This window comes from Oncorhynchus tshawytscha, linkage group LG01, assembly GCF_018296145.1.
Source record: "Oncorhynchus tshawytscha isolate Ot180627B linkage group LG01, Otsh_v2.0, whole genome shotgun sequence".
In the NCBI taxonomy this organism is placed as follows: domain Eukaryota; kingdom Metazoa; phylum Chordata; class Actinopteri; order Salmoniformes; family Salmonidae; genus Oncorhynchus; species Oncorhynchus tshawytscha.
This window is the reverse complement of record NC_056429.1, coordinates 24,623,377-24,641,998: the sequence shown is the minus strand read 5'-3', so window position 1 is coordinate 24,641,998 and position 18,622 is coordinate 24,623,377. Positions and strand designations below refer to the sequence as shown.

General features: G+C 44.7%; 1 protein-coding gene and 1 long non-coding RNA gene across 2 annotated transcripts in view; both read left to right on the top strand.

The window, feature by feature from the left end:
• LOC112260280 (voltage-dependent R-type calcium channel subunit alpha-1E) overlaps window positions 1-18,622 on the top strand; it is a 92,669-nt gene that overhangs the window by 61,330 nt on the left and 12,717 nt on the right. The window contains exons 14-25 of the mRNA XM_042327877.1: window positions 7,425-8,306; window positions 8,527-8,765; window positions 8,941-9,052; window positions 11,512-11,641; window positions 13,496-13,555; window positions 13,862-13,968; window positions 14,318-14,329; window positions 15,423-15,519; window positions 16,463-16,623; window positions 16,782-16,919; window positions 17,048-17,249; window positions 17,786-17,950. Coding sequence (XP_042183811.1) covers window positions 7,425-8,306; window positions 8,527-8,765; window positions 8,941-9,052; window positions 11,512-11,641; window positions 13,496-13,555; window positions 13,862-13,968; window positions 14,318-14,329; window positions 15,423-15,519; window positions 16,463-16,623; window positions 16,782-16,919; window positions 17,048-17,249; window positions 17,786-17,950 — 2,305 coding nt within the window. The remainder of the gene's footprint in view (window positions 1-7,424; window positions 8,307-8,526; window positions 8,766-8,940; window positions 9,053-11,511; window positions 11,642-13,495; window positions 13,556-13,861; window positions 13,969-14,317; window positions 14,330-15,422; window positions 15,520-16,462; window positions 16,624-16,781; window positions 16,920-17,047; window positions 17,250-17,785; window positions 17,951-18,622) is intronic.
• On the top strand, window positions 1,653-2,187 carry LOC112248243. The gene is made up of 3 exons (XR_002953207.1): window positions 1,653-1,726; window positions 1,896-2,013; window positions 2,119-2,187. It is a non-coding gene; the product is annotated as an uncharacterized LOC112248243 (long non-coding RNA).

Here is an 18,622-nt window from a genome sequence, read left to right as displayed (position 1 = left end):
TCACTCCAAAGATTTTCTATGGGGTTGAGATCTGGAGACTGGCTGGGCCACTCCAGGACCTTGAAATGCTTCTTACGAAGCCACTCCTTCGTTACCCGGGCGGTGTGTTTGGGATCATTGTCATGCTGAAAGACCCAGCCACGTTTCATCTTCAATGCCCTTGCTGATGGAAGGAGGTTTTCACTCAAAATCTCACGATACATGGCCCCATTCATTCTTTCCTTTACATGGATCAGTCGTCCTGGTCCCTTTGCAGAAAAACAGCCCCAAAGCATGATGTTTCCACCCCCATGCTTCACAGTAGGTATGGTGTTCTTTGGATTCTTTGTCCTCCAAACACGACGAGTTGAGTTTTTACCAAAAAGTTATATTTTGGTTTCATCTGACCATATGACATTCTCCCAATCTTCTTCTGGATCATCCAAATTCTCTCTAGCAAACTTCAGACGGGCCTGGACATGTACTAGCTTAAGCAGGGGAACACGTCTGGCACTGCAGGATTTGAGTCCCTGGCGGCGTAGTGTGTTACTGATGGTAAGCTTTGTTACTTTGGTCCCAGCTCTCTGCAGGTCATTCACTAGGTCCCCCCGTGTGGTTCTGGGATTTTTGCTCACCGTTCTTGTGATTATTTTGACCCCACGGGGTGAGATCTTGCGTGGAGCCCGAGATCGAGGGAGATTATCAGTGGTCTTGTATGTGTTCCATTTCCTAATAATTGCTCCCACAGTTGATTTCTTCAAACCAAGCTGCTTACCTATTGCAGATTCAGTCTTCCCAGCCTGGTACAGGTCTACAATTTTGTTTCTGGTGTCCTTTGACAGCTCTTTGGTCTTGGCCATAGTGGAGTTTGGAGTGTGACTGTTTGAGGTTGTGGACAGGTGTCTTTTATACTGATAACAAGTTCAAACAGGTGCCATTAATACAGGTAACGAGTGGAGGACAGAGTAGCCTCTTGAAGAAGATGTTACAGGTCTGTGAGAGCCAGAAATCTTGCTTGTTTGTAGGTGACCAAATACTTATTTTCCACCATAATTTGCAAATAAATTCATAAAAAATCCTACAATGTGATTTACTGGATTTTTTTTCTTCTCATTTTGTCTGTCATAGTTGAAGTGTACCTATGATGAAAATTACAGGCCTCTCTCATCTTTTAAGTGGGAGAACTTGCACAATTGGTGGCTGACTAAATACTTTTTTGCCCCACTGTATGATGGATACTGGCAGTCAATGTAATCAAAGTGAATGTAGTACAATTGATTGTTTGGTTTGTGTCATCATGCCGTCATGCTTCTTGTGATAAATGTAATATTACAGTGTACATTTTCATCCCCTGTTGCACATTTAGAAACAACCTGACAGGACTCAGTCTTGCCCTAGCAGATTCTGTCACACATCTAGTCTTAGTTGTTGTGCTACAATGTTCCCACGGGTAAAGGACCGTTTCTGGGGAAACTGTCACTTCAATGAATGCAGTGCATAGAGACAGACATTGCCTGGCCACTGGAATACAGAAAACTAAACAGACCTTGGAAAAACTTCCCCTTCTATTACCCAGAAAAGGAAAATTCAACAATTGGTTTCTCTGTCTGGGAAGAAATAATCATTTAAAATCTTGGCTCAACTCAATGTCCTCTCGGTCTTCCTCTTTCAATGCAGGTTCATCTTTGAAGACTACACTCCTACAAACTTTGATACTTTTCCTGCAGCCATCATGACTGTATTTCAGGTCTGGCCCATCTCAATTGTTTTGATTTTTGTGTTTTTGATTTAGGAAGCGATCCGTATGATTGACCGGAATCAAAGCTTTGCATGTGGAAATCTTACATTGTCAGGAACCTACAGATCTACATGTGTATCCTGTCTGAATGTTGGGGTGTGTGGTACGCCTTATCTAGATTCTGACAGGAGAAGACTGGAATGAGGTGATGTACAATGGGATCCGCTCCCAGGGAGGAGTGAAGTCAGGAATGTGGTCCTCCATATACTTCATTGTACTCACACTCTTTGGTAACTGTATCCTTTCTCAGCCAGAAAACCACTTTCCCTACTGCGTATGTAAGATGTGTGGATTCTGTAGATTATTTGATCGTTTTAGGTCCTTGACATGACTGTGACCAGACACGCTGTTGAATGTTTTCTTGGCCATCGCTGTGGACAATCTGGCCAATGCCCAGGAACTAACCAAGGTAAAACCTCCTTTCAAGAATGTACTAGTCTTCTCACAATTGAAGATGATAGCTGCTATCAAAAACAATAGGGATTTTCTAAAATGTTCAATGCAATCTTATATTTAGGATGAAGAGGACGAAGAGGCTGCTTTCAATCAGAAACATGCTCTCCAGAAAGCAAAGGAAGTAGGGGCCATGTCTTCCCTGATGTCATCAGAGTAAGTTGTGTGTACCCCTGCTGCCTGTTCCCCTTCCTCTCTGTCGCCCTCAGGACTCGAACAGACTGCTAACTAACAGTACTAACACTGTGTAGTCTCACCAGGGGCTGCTTCTGCAGCACAGCCAACATTAAAGGATGGGAGGGATTGAGGCCGAGAAAGTTTCACTATGTGCAATTTTCTTACGTAGTGCTATGCCTTGGAATTAGGGTTTTGCAAAAGGACAAGGGAATTTCTCTTGTAATGCATAAGAGCCCCAGGTTTAAACTAGATTTGATTCTAGTTTGTGTTACTGGTTACTTGATTTAGTTAGTTTGATCTAGGTACAGGCTACTGTAAGTGGAGCTGTATTATGGAGCCCCAGACAGTCGTAGAGACCTTCATAATGAGTTCATATCACCATGGCTACCAGCAGGCTTCCTAGTATCTGCAGGGATGAGCCTATACCATCGTCATAGAGACAGCATTACTGGCATCCAAATTATTATATCATTCCCATGAGAGAAATTTACTGCAGTACTTAGGCTCCCTCATTTTCACAAGACATTATGTTTTTAGCATCATGTTTTTAGAAGTATTACCATTATTAGGAATGGTATGGGTTACATACATACATCTGGACAAGCCAATTGGGTTACAAGAGATGAGTCATAAAGTAATGTTATTTAATCAAAGCTCACAATATTGATTTCCTATATGGATGGTCTGCCTCACAGAACTTACAGGACTCCCAGTCTGTCTGGTGGAAATGCATGTACATGCACATGGTGTAACATAGCGTGGGGACACACTATGTTACAAGATGGACACACTATGTTACAAGATGAGGACACGCTATACTACAAGATGAGGACACACTATACTACAAGATGGGGACACACTATACTACAAGATGGGGACACAGTATTCTACAAGATGGGGACACACAATACTACAAGATGTGGACACACAATACAAGATTGGGGGGACACTATACTACAAGATGGGGACACACTATGTTACAAGATGGGGACACACTATACTACAAGATGGGGACACACTATGTTACAAGATGGGGACACACTATACTACAAGATGGGGACACGTTATACTACAGGATGGGGACACACTATGTTACAAGATGGACACACTATGTTACAAGATGGACACACTATGTTACAAGATGGACACACACTATGTTACAAGATGGGGACACACTATGTTACAAGATGGGGACACACTATACTACAAGATGGGGACACACTATACTACAAGATGGGGACACACTATACTACAAGATTGGGACAAACTATACTACAAGATGGACACACTATGTTACAAGATGGACACACACCATGTTACAAGATGGGGACACACTATGTTACAGGATGGGGTGCACACTATACTACAAGATGGGGACACACTATACTACAAGATGGGGACACACTATGTTACAAGATGGAGACACACTATGTTACAGGATGGGGACACACTGTGTTACAAGATGGGGACACACTATGTTACAGGATGGGGACACACTATGTTACAGGATGGGGACACACTATGTTACAGGATGGGGACACACTATACTACAAGATGGACACACACTATGTTACAAGATGGACACACTATGTTACAAGATGGGGACACACTATGTTACAAGATGGGGACACACTATACTACAAGATGGGGACACACTATACTACAAGATGGGGACACACTATGTTACAAGATGGACACACTATGTTACAAGATGGAGACACACTATACTACAAGATGGGGACACAATATGTTACAAGATGGGGACACACTATACTACAAGATGGGGACACACTATGTTACAGGATGGACACACTATGTTACAAGATGGACACACTATGTTACGAGATGGGGACACACTATGCTACAAGATGGACACACTATGTTACAAGATGGACACACTATGTTACAAGATGGACACACTATGTTACGAGATGGGGGCACACTATACTACAAGATGGGGACACACTATGTTACAGGATGGGGACATACTATGTTACAGGATGGGGACACACTATGTTTCAAGATGGGGACACACTATGTTACAAGATGGGGACACACTATGTAACAAGATGGGGACAAACTATGTTACAAGATGGGGACACACTATGTTACAAGATGGGGACACACTATGTTACAAGATGGACACACTATGTTACAAGATGGACACACACTATGTTACAAGATGGACACACTATGTTACAGGATGGGGACACACTATGTTACAGGATGGGGACACACTATGTTACAAAATGGACACACTATGTTACAAGATGGTGACACACTATGTTACAAGATGGACACACTATGTTACAAGATGGACACACACTATGTTACAAGATGGACACACTATGTTACAGGATGGGGACACACTATGTTACAGGATGGGGACACACTATGTTACAAAATGGACACACTATGTTACAAGATGGTGACACACTATGTTACAAGATGGACACACTATGTTACAGGATGGGGACACACTATGTTACAAGATGGACACACTATGTTACAAGATGGACACACTATGTTACAAGATGGACACACTATGTTACAAGATGGGGGGACACACTATGTTACAGGATGGGGACACACTATGTTACAGGATGGGGACACACTATGTTACAAGATGGGGACACACTATTCTACAAGATGGGGGGACACTATACTACAAGATGGGGACACACTTTGTTACAAGATGGGGACACATTATGTTACAGGATGGGGACACACTATGTTACAAGATGGGGACACACTATTCTACAAGATGGGGGGACACTATACTACAAGATGGGGACACACTTTGTTACAAGATGGGGACCCATTATGTTACAGGATGGGGACACACTATACTACAAGATGGGGATGCATTATGTTACAGGATGGGGATCCATTATGTTACAGGATGGGGATGCATTATGTTACAGGATGGGGACACACTATTCTACAAGATGGGGGGACACTATACTACAAGATGGGGACACACTTTCTTACAAGATGGGGACCCATTATGTTACAGGATGGGGACACACTATACTACAAGATGGGGGGACACTATACTACACGATGGGGACACACTATACTACAAGATGGAGACACACTATGTTGCAAGATGGGGACACACTATGTTACAAGATGGGGACATACTATGTTACAAGGTGGGGACACACTATGCTGGCAAGATAGGGACACACTATGCTGGCAAGATGGGGACACACTATGCTGGCAAGATGGGGACACACTATGCTGGCAAGATGGCGCTGACTGACATGGTAGCTCTGCTTCTAGTTCCATAGAGATATAGTGTGCATGTTGAAAATGAACAGCATATTGCATGGGCATTCAAACCACATGAGCGGAAAAAGGCATTTTTAAACGTTTGATGGTTAAAAATGTTGGTCTCATGCTGTGCAGCATTTGTTCTCCTTGGCATTACGTTAGTACAGCAGGAGTAGATGTTAGCGGAGCTTTGGTGGATGCTACAAATATAACCAGTTCTATTCATTGCTTTGTGCAGAATTAACAAAGTAAATATTTGTCTAGATTCATCCAGTTTGAGGTGTAGGGATGTATCTGTGATTTTTGCAGGGTCCCTTAATATAAACCTTCTGACATATTCAGGGTCAGGCACTTGTCGAATCACATTGATGAGATTTAAATAACATAGAGTATCCCGGCATCTGTGTTTGGAGAAGAGTCTTGAACTTTGGTTGCATTGCATCATGTCTGTGTTGTTTGGGGTGAAATGTTGTGACCGTCTATCTTCCTGGGGCTCTTGCACAACTGACTTTCAGAGCATGATGATGATGATGTTGACGAAGTGAAAAGGGTTGTAGCTTGTCTGTGACTTCTGACCTTTGGGGAGCAGAGGGTGCATGTCTCTCTCTGACCAGCATGACCAATGACAATGTGACCCTGGCACAACTTTGGGGACAAGAGCTGCGCGCATAATGCAAACTGACATGTTTGCTTTGCCTAAACAATCTGTCTTTGCTATGTTTGTGCCAATGAAGGCCATTTCTGTGTTTTATTCCTGTACCATACTGTATCTCTGAATGTCTTTTAACTTGTCGTACTTCCTGAATATGTTATATGTTGCACCTGTTGATGTTAATGTTGTTCTCATTGTTCTAATACTGCTACCATCCTGTTTGTCATGTTGCGCTTTGCTTTCCTCGAGGCACACGCCAAAACATTTAGGCATCATTCATTTGGTTGAATAATTCATAAGGATTTTACTACCTGGTAAAACAGAGAATAATGATTTTGTCTATACAGAAATACAGGAGACGTACATACTGATACGGTCCATTCAAATTGACAATAGCCTCTGTAGAGTCTTGCGTTTTGGGCTGTGTCTCAGGCTCTGTTTTGTCTCTGCTCACAAAAGCACTAATGTCTTGTTTTCAACCAATCGCTTATTGATAACACGGACCACACAAGAGTACAAGTACGAGTAAGTATTAACACTGTCTGTTCATTTCAATTTCAAAACAAACTGCCTGATTTTCTTAACTGGGTAAATGTTCTATTCTCATTTTATTGCATTCCTTGTTTTACTTCCAGAATCTTACAGTATTTGGCTCTGCATTTTATATCAGTTCCACATCTCCCACTTTCATTATACTGTAGTTATTATAACTTCCTAGTTACATTTTGCTTAATTTACCACATAACATCTTCATTGATCCAGTAAATTGTTTTCTTATAAATGCTTAATAAAAATTCTGGATCTTATTTACCAAGCTTTGAAAATCAGACTAGATTGCCTTTTCTCGAATGTGTTCCAACTGCTCACTGGTTTTGTACTAATGTTTTATTTATAAGTGTATGTTTCACAAACATTTGTATACAAGCTAGCATAAGAAATTCAAAAGCAATTCTTACACATTTTGGAATTGGTTTCAAATGAAGAATAGCACTTGCAGCATTCAGTGTATATCACTGCGATAGACAAGTACTGTGTTGCTATCTCCCTTACTACTCATCCTGACAGTGTTGTTGTCCTCTCTCCCAGCAGGAGGAGGAGACCCTACCTGTATAGGAAAAGAGCGATACACAGGAGCCGGCCTGCCTACTCTCTGGAGGAGGCTGAGAGCCTCGCCGAGGGGCCCCCATGCCCGCCACTGAATTCCTCTAACTCTTTCATGTCCAGGAGGGAGAGGAGTAGACGGATGACCATGTCTGTGTGGGAGCAGAGAACCAGCCAACTGCGCAGGCACCGGCAGATGTCCAGCCGAGAGATCCTCTTCAGCAACCCCAGTGATGAGCAGGAAGCGCCCCCTGGCTGTCCCCACCACCTCAAAGCAACAGGCACACCCACAGGCAGCTTGAAGCTGGCTGATCCCACAGCTGACCCTAAGGACTTCACAGCTAAGCCCCCAAAGCCCATGGAGATGCCCCTAGAGGAACCAGCCCTGTCCATGGGTGTCCCTGAGCCCCACTTATCCAGCCCTTTACCAGAGCCACCCGATCCCACTGACACGCCCCTGCCGGTCTCCCCCACGTCCACAGCTGTGTTCATACCGGAGCCTACAGAATCTGAGCCATGCCCAGAGGGCAAGCGTGGCATCCCCAACCACTGCCACCAAGGTTTCAATGGCCGCAGGAGCCCCTGGTTGAATGGGGAGAGAAGGCAGAGAGCGGTGCGTAAGTTCCGCCCTCCTGCTGGTGACACCCTGACCACTGACATGGAAGGCATGAGGCTCAGGAGGCCACAGGGCACAGGGCACTGTGAGGCTCAGGCTGGGGCCAGAGGCTTGGACTCACCTCAGGGGGAGGGCAGCAGTCGCTCTGTCAGCATGGAGATGAAGACCCCAGAGGACCCGGTGGAGGAGGTGAGGAAAGACGGTAACAAGGGAGAAACCAGCCAACCTTCCAAGACCAGGGAGGCTGAACACAGGTGAGGAAGAGCTCACACTGATGTACAGCTAGCTCTATTAATTCAATGCATAGTAGACTGTTTGTATAGTATTCTGTAGACTTTGTTTGTAAAGTGTTGATAGTCAGTATTCTCCAATTGTCAATGTATCAGACCTCAGGTTGCCCTAAATACAACAAATCCCCAGTGAATCCAGACTCAGAGTCTGGATGTTGTTCCTTGTCCCTCTGCTCTTCCACAGACAGAGGGACCATGATCAGACTGGGGGTCCTGAGCTGCAGAACAGGGAGGAGGGTCTACAGTCAGATCCACCCACCCTGCAGCCATCTCAGGCTGCAGTTCTGGCACTACCAGAGGGCCCCACAGGAGACAGTGAGACCGATAGCAATGCCACCACTCTGAACCAGTCCCCTCTGAGTTCCAGTATCGTCATCGAGGTGACCGATGTCCAGTTGTCACTAGAGCTCACCCCCATCACAGGTAACACCATCAAGGGTGTCCTTATTTTACATTCAGTGTACTCTAATCACATTCAACATAGTTCTGTTGAGAGGTGTATGAAAGCCTTTATCTCATGCGGGGTAGGAGATACCCCTGATATCACAGCATGGTACCACAATCAGAGTAGCACACCCACATTATCCACCTCTTCCAGGCAACAGTAAAGATGTGGAGGCGTCCAAGCCTGAGAAGGACGAGGAAGAGGTGGCCAACCCAGTCAATACTGTCACACCTGACAGTATGTTCATCTTCAAACCTGACAATCGGTAAGTCTCCCTCTGCTCTTCTCTGCTCCTCCTATTACATCATCCTAATGCCATCCTCCCTTACATCATTCTAACACCCTCATCCCTACCGTCATCCTAACACCATCATCCCTACCGTCATCCTAACACCATCATCCCTGCCCTTATCCTAACACCCTCATCCCTATCGTCATCCTAACACCATCATCCCTACCATCATCCTAACACCCTCATCCCTACCATCATCCTAACACCATCATACCTACCGGCATCCTAACACCATCATCCCTACCCTTATCCTATAACACCCTCATCCCTCCATCATCCTAACACCCTCATCCCTACCGTCATCCTAACACCATCATATCTACCATCAACCTAACATCCTCATCCCTACCATCATTCTAACACCATCATCCCTACCGTCATCCTAACACCCTCATCCCTACCGTCATCCTAACACCATCATCCCTACCCTTATCCTAACACCCTCATCCCTCCGTCATCCTAACACCCTCATCCCTACCGTCATCCTAACACCATCATATCTACCATCATCCTAACATCCTCATCCCTACCATCATCCTAACACCATCATCCCCCCATCATCCTAACACCCTCATCCCTACTGTCATCCTAACACCCTCATCCCTACCGTAATCCTAACACCCTCATCCCTACCGTAAACCTTACACCCTCATCCCTACCACCATCCTAACACATCATCTCTACCACCATCCTAACACCCTCATCCCTGCCCTTATCCTAACACCCTCATCCCTACCATCATCCTAACACCATCATCCCTACCATCATCCTAACACATCATCCCTACCATCATCCTAACACTCTCATCCCTACCCTTATCCTAACACCCTCATCCCTACCCTTATCCTAACACCCTCATTCCCACCATCCCTACTGTCATCCTAACACCCTCATCCCTACATCATCCTAACACCATAATCTCTACCATCATCCTAACACATCATCCCTACCATCATCCTAACACCCTCATCCCTGCCCTTATCCTAACACCCTCATCCCTATCGTCATCCTAACACCATCATCCCTACCGGCATCCTAACACCATCATCCCTACCCTTATCCTAACACCCTCATCCCTACCATCATCCTAACACCCTCATCCCCACCGTCATCCTAACACCATCATCCCTCCGTCATCCTAACACCCTCATCCCTACCGTCATCCTAACACCATCATATCTACCATCATCCTAACATCCTCATCCCTACCATCATCCTAACACCATCATCCCCACCATCATCCTAACACCCTCATCCCTACTGTCATCCTAACACCATCATCCCTACCGTAATCCTAACACCCTCATCCCTATCGTAAACCTTACACCCTCATCCCTACCGTAAACCTTACACCCTCATCCCTACCACCATCCTAACACATCATCCCTACCACCATCCTAATACCCTCATCCCTACCCTTATCCTAACACCCTCATCCCTACCCTTATCCTAACACCCTCATCCCTACCCTTATCCTAACACCCTCATCCCTCCGTCATCCAAACACCCTCATCCCTACCGTCATCCTAACACCATCATATCTACCATCATCCTAACATCCTCATCCCTACCACCATCCTAACACATCATCCCTACCACCATCCTAATACCCTCATCCCTACCCTTATCCTAACACCCTCATCCCTACCCTTATCCTAACACCCTCATCCCTACCCTTATCCTAACACCCTCATCCCTACCCTTATCCTAACACCCTCATCCCCACCATCCCTACTGTCATCCTAACACCCTCATCCCTACATCATCCGAACACCATCATCTCTACCATCATCCTAACACATCATCCCTACCATCATCCTAACACATCATCCCTACCATCATCCTAACACCCTCATCCCTGCCCTTATCCTAACACCCTCATCCCTATCGTCATCCTAACACCATCATCCCTACCGGCATCCTAACACCATCATCCCTACCCTTATCCTAACACCCTCATCCCTACCGTCATCCTAACACCATCATCCCTACCATCATCCTAACACCATCATCCCTAACATCTTCCTCACATCCTCATCCCTACCATCATCCTAACACCCTCATCCCTGCCCTTATCCTAACACCCTCATCCCTACCGGCATCCTAACACCCTCATCCCTACTGTCATCCTAACACCCTCATCCCTACCGTCATCCTAACACCCTCATCCCTACCGTCATCCTAACACCATCATCCCTCCCATCATCCTAACACCACCATCCCTCCCACCATCATCCCTACCAGCATCTTAAAACCATCATCCTCACCATCATCGTAAAATCCTCATCCTCACCATCATCTTAAAACCCTCATCTTCACCATCAAACACAGGCATGATAGAGGTAGAGAAACACAACACCCGTTTCAGACCTGCTCTGTCAGCTGTCTCTGTTTCTCAGTCAGAGTGGTTGTGTCCTCTGTTCCATCTCTAGGATCCGCCGGGCCTGTCACTATGTGGTGAACCTGCGTTACTTTGAGATGTGCATCCTGCTGGTGATCGCTGCCAGCAGTATCGCCCTCGCTGCAGAAGACCCCGTTTCAGCCACCTCCAACTGGAACAAAGTAAGAGCCAGTCTGGTCACTGGGCTTTACATGGACTCAACAGATGGCTGTTTTCCTCTCTGACCTTGAGCCTCATTGTTCTAACAGTCCTTCTCCACAATGGTGGTTAGGCTATTGTCTTTGACGTGTGATTGCTTTTGTTTGGCTTAGTTTTCCTGTGCTGTACTATCTTCTCACAGCATACCGCGTGTGCAAGCGCACACTTGACGCTGTCTCTGATGAGTATCGCTGATCTCACAGGGGGACAGCAATATTAGAATTGTCACTCTCTGCTCACACTGAAGAGCCAGATAGAGGAGGGTGTTGGGAGGTATAGAATCATCACATCACACTCCCTACTCCCACCTCTGGTTTAGGCTCTTCATACGACTACAAATCAGACAGATAGCACAAACAGTGTCAATCTAGTACAATCTGGAATTCTTCAGCATTTCTATTGGCGATGCCATTGTTTTGTACTTCGTTACAGACGTTCCTTGAGGTAAAAAACAAATCATTGGGAATGTGTGCCTGGGGTCTCATATCAGGCCCTGTCCTAGCTGAGCAGCTGGAAGACTGAAAGAAAACATTACGTTAATTGCTTTGTGAAGATCTCCCATGGTGACTTGATGGGGTGGGGCTTCTCTGGATGTTGCTGATTGATGCAAATCGAGTTGGGAATGCAATGGGCCTGGTGACACGCTAAGAAGCTAATCAAAGCAGAAATCCATCAGCGGAGAAGGGCTCCACTTGAAAGCATCATCTTCCAAAGTCTGAAATAGAAATAGAATTCCCTCCGGTTCAACTTAATCAGTGTGACCATTATAGAGAGAAGTTGGTTTCCTAAAAGGGCAATATGTCCCCAGTTCAGCGGTGAAGAACAGATGCAACACATTAAGCAGAAGCTCTGTCTCTCTCTGATCTGTCTCTGTCTCTCTCGGATCAGTTTCTATCTGATCTGTCTCTCTCTGATCTGTCTCTGATCTGTCTCTCTTTGATCTATCTCTCTCTGATCTGTCTCTCTCTCTGTGTCCCTCTCGGATCAGTTTCTATCTGATCTGTCTCTCTCTGATCTGTCTCGATCTGTCTCTCTCTGATCTGTCTCTCTGATCAGTTTCTCTCTGATCTGTCTCGCTCTGATCTGTCTCTCTCTGATCTGTCTCTCTCTCTGTGTCCCTCTCGGATCAGTTTCTATCTGATCTGTCTCTCTCTGATCTGTCTCGATCTGTCTCTCTCTGATCTGTCTCTCTCTCTGTGTCCCTCTCGGATCAGTTTCTATCTGATCTGTCTCTCTCTGATCTGTCTCGATCTGTCTCTCTCTGATCTGTCTCTCTGATCAGTTTCTCTCTGATCTGTCTCTCTCTGATCTGTCTCTCTCTCTGTGTCCCTCTCGGATCAGTTTCTATCTGATCTGTCTCTCTCTGATCTGTCTCGATCTGTCTCTCTCTGATCTGTCTCTCTGATCAGTTTCTCTCTGATCTGTCTCTCTCTGATCTGTCTCTCTCTCTGTGTCCCTCTCGGATCAGTTTCTATCTGATCTGTCTCTCTCTTATCTGTCTCGATCTGTCTCTCTCTGATCTGTCTCTCTGATCAGTTTCTCTCTGATCTGTCTCTCTCTGATCTGTCTCGCTCTGATCTGTCTCTCTCTGATCTGTCTCTCTCTGATCTGTCTCTCTCTGATCTGTCTCTCTCTGGTCAGTTTCTCATTGATCTGTCTCTCTCTGAGCTGTCTCTCTCTGATCTCTCTCTCTCTGATCGCTCTCTCTCTGATCTCCTCTAATGTTAATGGCAAGGAATGAAATGTTCTTCCTCATCCCCTGGAGTCCAGTTTTGTAATGGATGTGTTAATTTTTTTGTCTACTTTTTACCCCACAGGTTTTGCGTTACTTTGACTACGTGTTCACAGGTGTCTTTACCTTTGAAATGATAATAAAGGTGAGTTATAGAACAAGTTAATAGAACAAAAATACAGTATTCTTAATTCAATCAGCAAGGATCCTGTATTAAAACATTACCAAATGATGTCATATTGACATGCTATAGGTCATACCATACGGTAGCAGAGTCAGTTGGATTGGACAGAAGGTACATGAACATGTTTGGCATAAACTGTTAGTCCCAAGAAAATGTAATGTCAGATAGACAGAATATATTGTATTTAGCTAATTAACAGTGAGGCAATTGCAAATATTTAGCACAGTTCTGTTTTCAAATCATTTAACAAGATATCTTTTTTGACAGATGATAGACCAGGGCTTGATTCTCCATGACGGCTCCTACTTCCGGGACCTGTGGAACATTCTAGACTTTATCGTGGTGGTCGGAGCTCTGGTTGCCTTCGCCCTCACGTGAGTCATGTGACCTTGCATAGTTTATAACTTCCTGTGTAGTGTACATTACCAGTGTATACTGCCACTGTAGTATAGCACTGTGTTTCACTCCGTTTTGTGATATACATGTTTTTCCCATCCTGAGATATACATGTTTTCCCATCCTGAGATATACATGTTTTCCCATCCTGAGATATACATGTTTTCCCATCCTGAGATATACATGTTTTTCCCATCCTGAGATATACATGTTTTCCCATCCTGAGATATACATGTTTTCCCATCCTGAGATATACATGTTCAGCATCCGTGTTTTTCTCTCTGTCATCCTCTGCTCCTGTGGATTGTGTTGCTGTGGGACTGCCAGGAATGTGCTGGGGTAAACACTTTCTTCACTTCCTTTCCTTCTGCTCTCTTCAACAGGATTCTATGTGTCCTCTGTAGTTTATTACATAGAGTGCCTTCAGAAAGTATTCATGGGGCGGCAGGTTAGCCTAGTGGTTAGAGCGTTGGGCCAGTAACTGAAAGGTTGCTAGATCGAATTCCCGAGCTGACAAGACCAAATTGAGCAACCTGGCAAAAATGTAACTATTTAGCCTGAATACAAAGCGCATTCAGGCCAGATAGTTGGAGGTAACCAGGCACAGCTCATCACCTGTCTAACACCATCCCCACCGTGAGGCATGGGGGTGTCAGCATCATGCTTTTCAGCAGCAGGAACTGGGAGACCGGTAAGGATAAAGAGAACAATGAATGGGTCCAAATACAGGCAAATCCTTGATGAGAACCTGCATCGGAGTGAAAATGACCTTAAACTGGGGCAAAGATTGACATTCCAACAGGACAATGACCCCAAGCATACAGCCAATGCAATGCTGGAATTGCTTCAGAACAAGAATGTGAGACATTGAATGGCCCAGCCAAAGCCCAGACTTGAATCCCATCTAATTTACCAGAGCTTGAGAAAATCTGCAAGGATTCCCGATGTGTAAAGCTGATACAGACATACCCAAGACGACTCAATGCTATAATCGCTGCCAAACATGCTTCTACAAAGTATTGACTCAGGGGTGAGAATAATTTACTGTAATAGCGACTAAATCACATTAGCACATGTTAGCTCAACCGTCCCGCGAGGGGGACACCGATCCTGTAGAGGATTTATGTAAATTAGATATTTCTGTGTTTCATTTTCAATAAATTAGTAAACATTTCTAAAACATGTTTTCACTTGGTCATTATGAGGTATTTTGTGTAGATGAGTGAGAAAAGTACATTTTGAATTCAGGCTGTAACAGAACAACATGTGGAATAAGTCAAGGGGTATGAATACTTCATGAAGGCACTGTACATGTATCTTTCTAATCAGAAATGTAAAGCACAGTAATACCTCGCCTGTAATAAGTAACATGGTTAGCTCAGTGTTAAAGTGAGTTCAACAGGTTCTTCATTCTACGTGTGTCTACTTGTAGAAATAATAAAGGACGGGACATCAAAACCATCAAGTCTCTTCGGGTGCTGCGCGTCCTGAGGCCCCTGAAGACCATCAAGAGACTACCGAAACTCAAGGTAACCCTTTTCTCAGAGATGACTTCCCATGTTAACCGTGCCTCCTCTAGTCAACAGTCTGAGGGATAGACTACATACGAGATATATCAAGGTGTTCAAAGGTGAGGTAATGTTTATGTGTGGTATGATGGTATCAGGTGAGGGCAGAAGCCACTGTTAAACAGGTGGTGATGACTTTATATCCATTTAGTCACACCTGTTTCCACAAGAGGGTTTCCATGAAGCAGAGAATCAGTCAGAGAGAAGATTAGGTGATAAACCTGAGCGTTTGATCATGAAAACATTTAGTCACAAATTGATTTCCCAAACATCACACATCCAATTTCTGCTGTGGGGAAGAGTGTCTCTGTCAAACCTGGAGGAAAGGAGTCAGACTGATAACTTTGTGAGTGTACCAGGTGCTACCAGAACAACTGCAATCAATAAACCTGATTATCCTGGGACTGTAAAGTGAAATAAAGATCTACAGAATAATACAATCCTCTTCCAGTCAGTCATGTCACAACAACAGTTTGGGATCATTTTGGACAATTGTATGCTATTTATACCACTTGAGTTAGAAGTCACCCTCAACAAATCAGACACTATCGATGTAAGATCTTAATTTGAGCCAGTTTGCTACAGCAGGAAAATAATCCTGCAGCAACAGGAAATGTTCATTATTATGTGTATTACAATGAATTACATTTTTTGTAGTGGTTGCTAAATTCTTCATTAGAGAAAATCAAGTCTGACATTTCACAGTGTAAATTACAAACTTCAGAAGCCTTTTCAAATCTCAAATAAACTACATGTTTTAAATGTCCTCCTGCAACAGGTTGATCAAATTAAGATCCTACATCAGTAACTGTACGAAAGATAAACCCCTACAGTTTTAGCATATGTCTGACTTTTTTTGTTGTTAATTGCCCTCCCTCATCCTTCGTCCTCTGTATGTGTGTAGGCAGTGTTTGACTGTGTGGTGACCTCTCTGAAGAACGTCTTCAACATCCTCATCGTCTACAAGCTCTTCATGTTCATTTTCGCTGTCATCGCTGTGCAGCTGTTCAAGGGGAAGTTCTTCTACTGCACTGACGGATCCAAAGACACAGAGAAGGACTGCCAGTAGGTGTCTGCTGAGCTGCCTGCATAGGGCCTTATAGAACACTAACATAGTTGAAGTGGATGGAGACCTATTGGAGACCTACAGTATTGTCATGTTTTCTAGTTTCTTTGTCCACTGAATGTCCATTGTACACTGTGTGTCTGACTCGTCCGATCAGGGGCTTCTACATCAACTATGAGAAAGACAAGCAGGAGGTGAAGAGGAGGGAGTGGAGGAGACATGACTTTCACTATGACAATATAGTCTGGGCCCTACTCACTCTGTTCACCGTCTCCACTGGGGAAGGCTGGCCACAGTAAGTCTCACTCTCCATACACACTACTCACTATGTCATAACTGTACTTAGGCTAGACTGAAATATACTTCAGAATGTCAGTGTGGGTGTCCAGTGCTGAGCACAGTGTGATCTGTGTGTCTGTCCAGGGTCCTGCAGCACTCTGTGGATGTGACAGAGGAGGACAGAGGACCCAGCCAGGGCAACAGGATGGAGATGTCCATCTTCTATGTCATCTACTTTGTGGTCTTCCCCTTTTTTTTCGTCAACATATTTGTGGCTCTCATCATCATCACCTTCCAGGAGCAGGGAGACAAGATGATGGAGGAGTGCAGCTTGGAGAAGAATGAGGTGATTGAGTCAACACACACAAGCATGCGCGCACGCACGCACGCACGCGCGCACACACACACACACACTTTACACAGAATCCTCAACCAAATGAAATGTAACAGACATTCAATTTGAAATGTAGAATTTCCAGTGATACCATAGAACACACCAGCTCAGTGTAAGTGTTAGTAATCTGGTTTGCTGGTAGAATGTAGCAAACGCATCAAAATGACGCCGTCTGTGCATTTAGACTTAACTTGCTCGGTCTTGACAGGTGATTACGTAGAGGACCACACTGACTCATGGAAAACACTAGGTAAATATACAGGAATAGTGAGAGTTCCCCTCCAGACACAAAGTCTCTCCCACCAGTTATTTCTCAGCCGACACTGACCAGAATGTTCCCAGCAGTCCACATAGCAATGTGTCTACTTCAAGGATCAAATATAAGGACTTTCCCAGAGCTAGCTGCTACATACTGTACTTAATCCCAGGCTATTTCCTGCACAACAAACTGTTCTTCAACTTTCCTTCTTGTGTGTTTCCCCTTACAGAGGGCTTGCATTGACTTTGCCATAAGTGCCAAACCCCTGACCCGCTACATGCCTCAGAACAGACAGACGTTCCAGTACCGCCTCTGGCACTTTGTGGTCTCCCCCTCCTTTGAGTACACCGTGCTGGCCATGATTGCACTCAACACCATTGTCCTGATGATGAAGGTGTGGATAATGATCATATACAAACAGTACATTCATTTACACCTTGTTCATTATCTCTAATGTACAACCTGACCCATATGCTGAACTAATCCCATTTATAAAGCCTAATAGCGGTCCCTGTGGTGCAGAAGGTATTATGGAGCCTGTTGCTGTACCTCAGGGGTGTCAAACATCTGGCCTGCAAGGGGGGGGGGGACTATATTTAGCAAATTATCTAGAGGACCAGCTTTTGCAGATTTTGACGCCGAGGAAATATAACCAATTTTCAGTGCGCCCCTCCGGGCCTCGTTGAAGACCGAATTTGGCCATCGTGGCAAAATGTATTTGACACCTCTGCTGTAGCTGATTGGGTTGTAAGATGCATGTCCCTCTACCCTGTGCTGGGCTCTAGCTAACGGTCTGGGTTTTTTCCCATCCCATGAGCATTTCATTTATTCCGAGAAAAAGCCTTCGGTCAGACAGAGGGAGAGAGCCATCAGACAGAGCAGAGGATGACTCAGCCTTTATTAAATATTGATCTATATCCACCTGCTAGTATTTAACATGCCCTCATTAACTCTGCCTGTACAACTCAGATGAATTACCCCTTTTAGCCTCAGCTCTGCTCAATGTTTCACTATTTATGTATCAGAGGGAATCTGCCATTAACCTGTGGCTATAGTTCTATAGTTG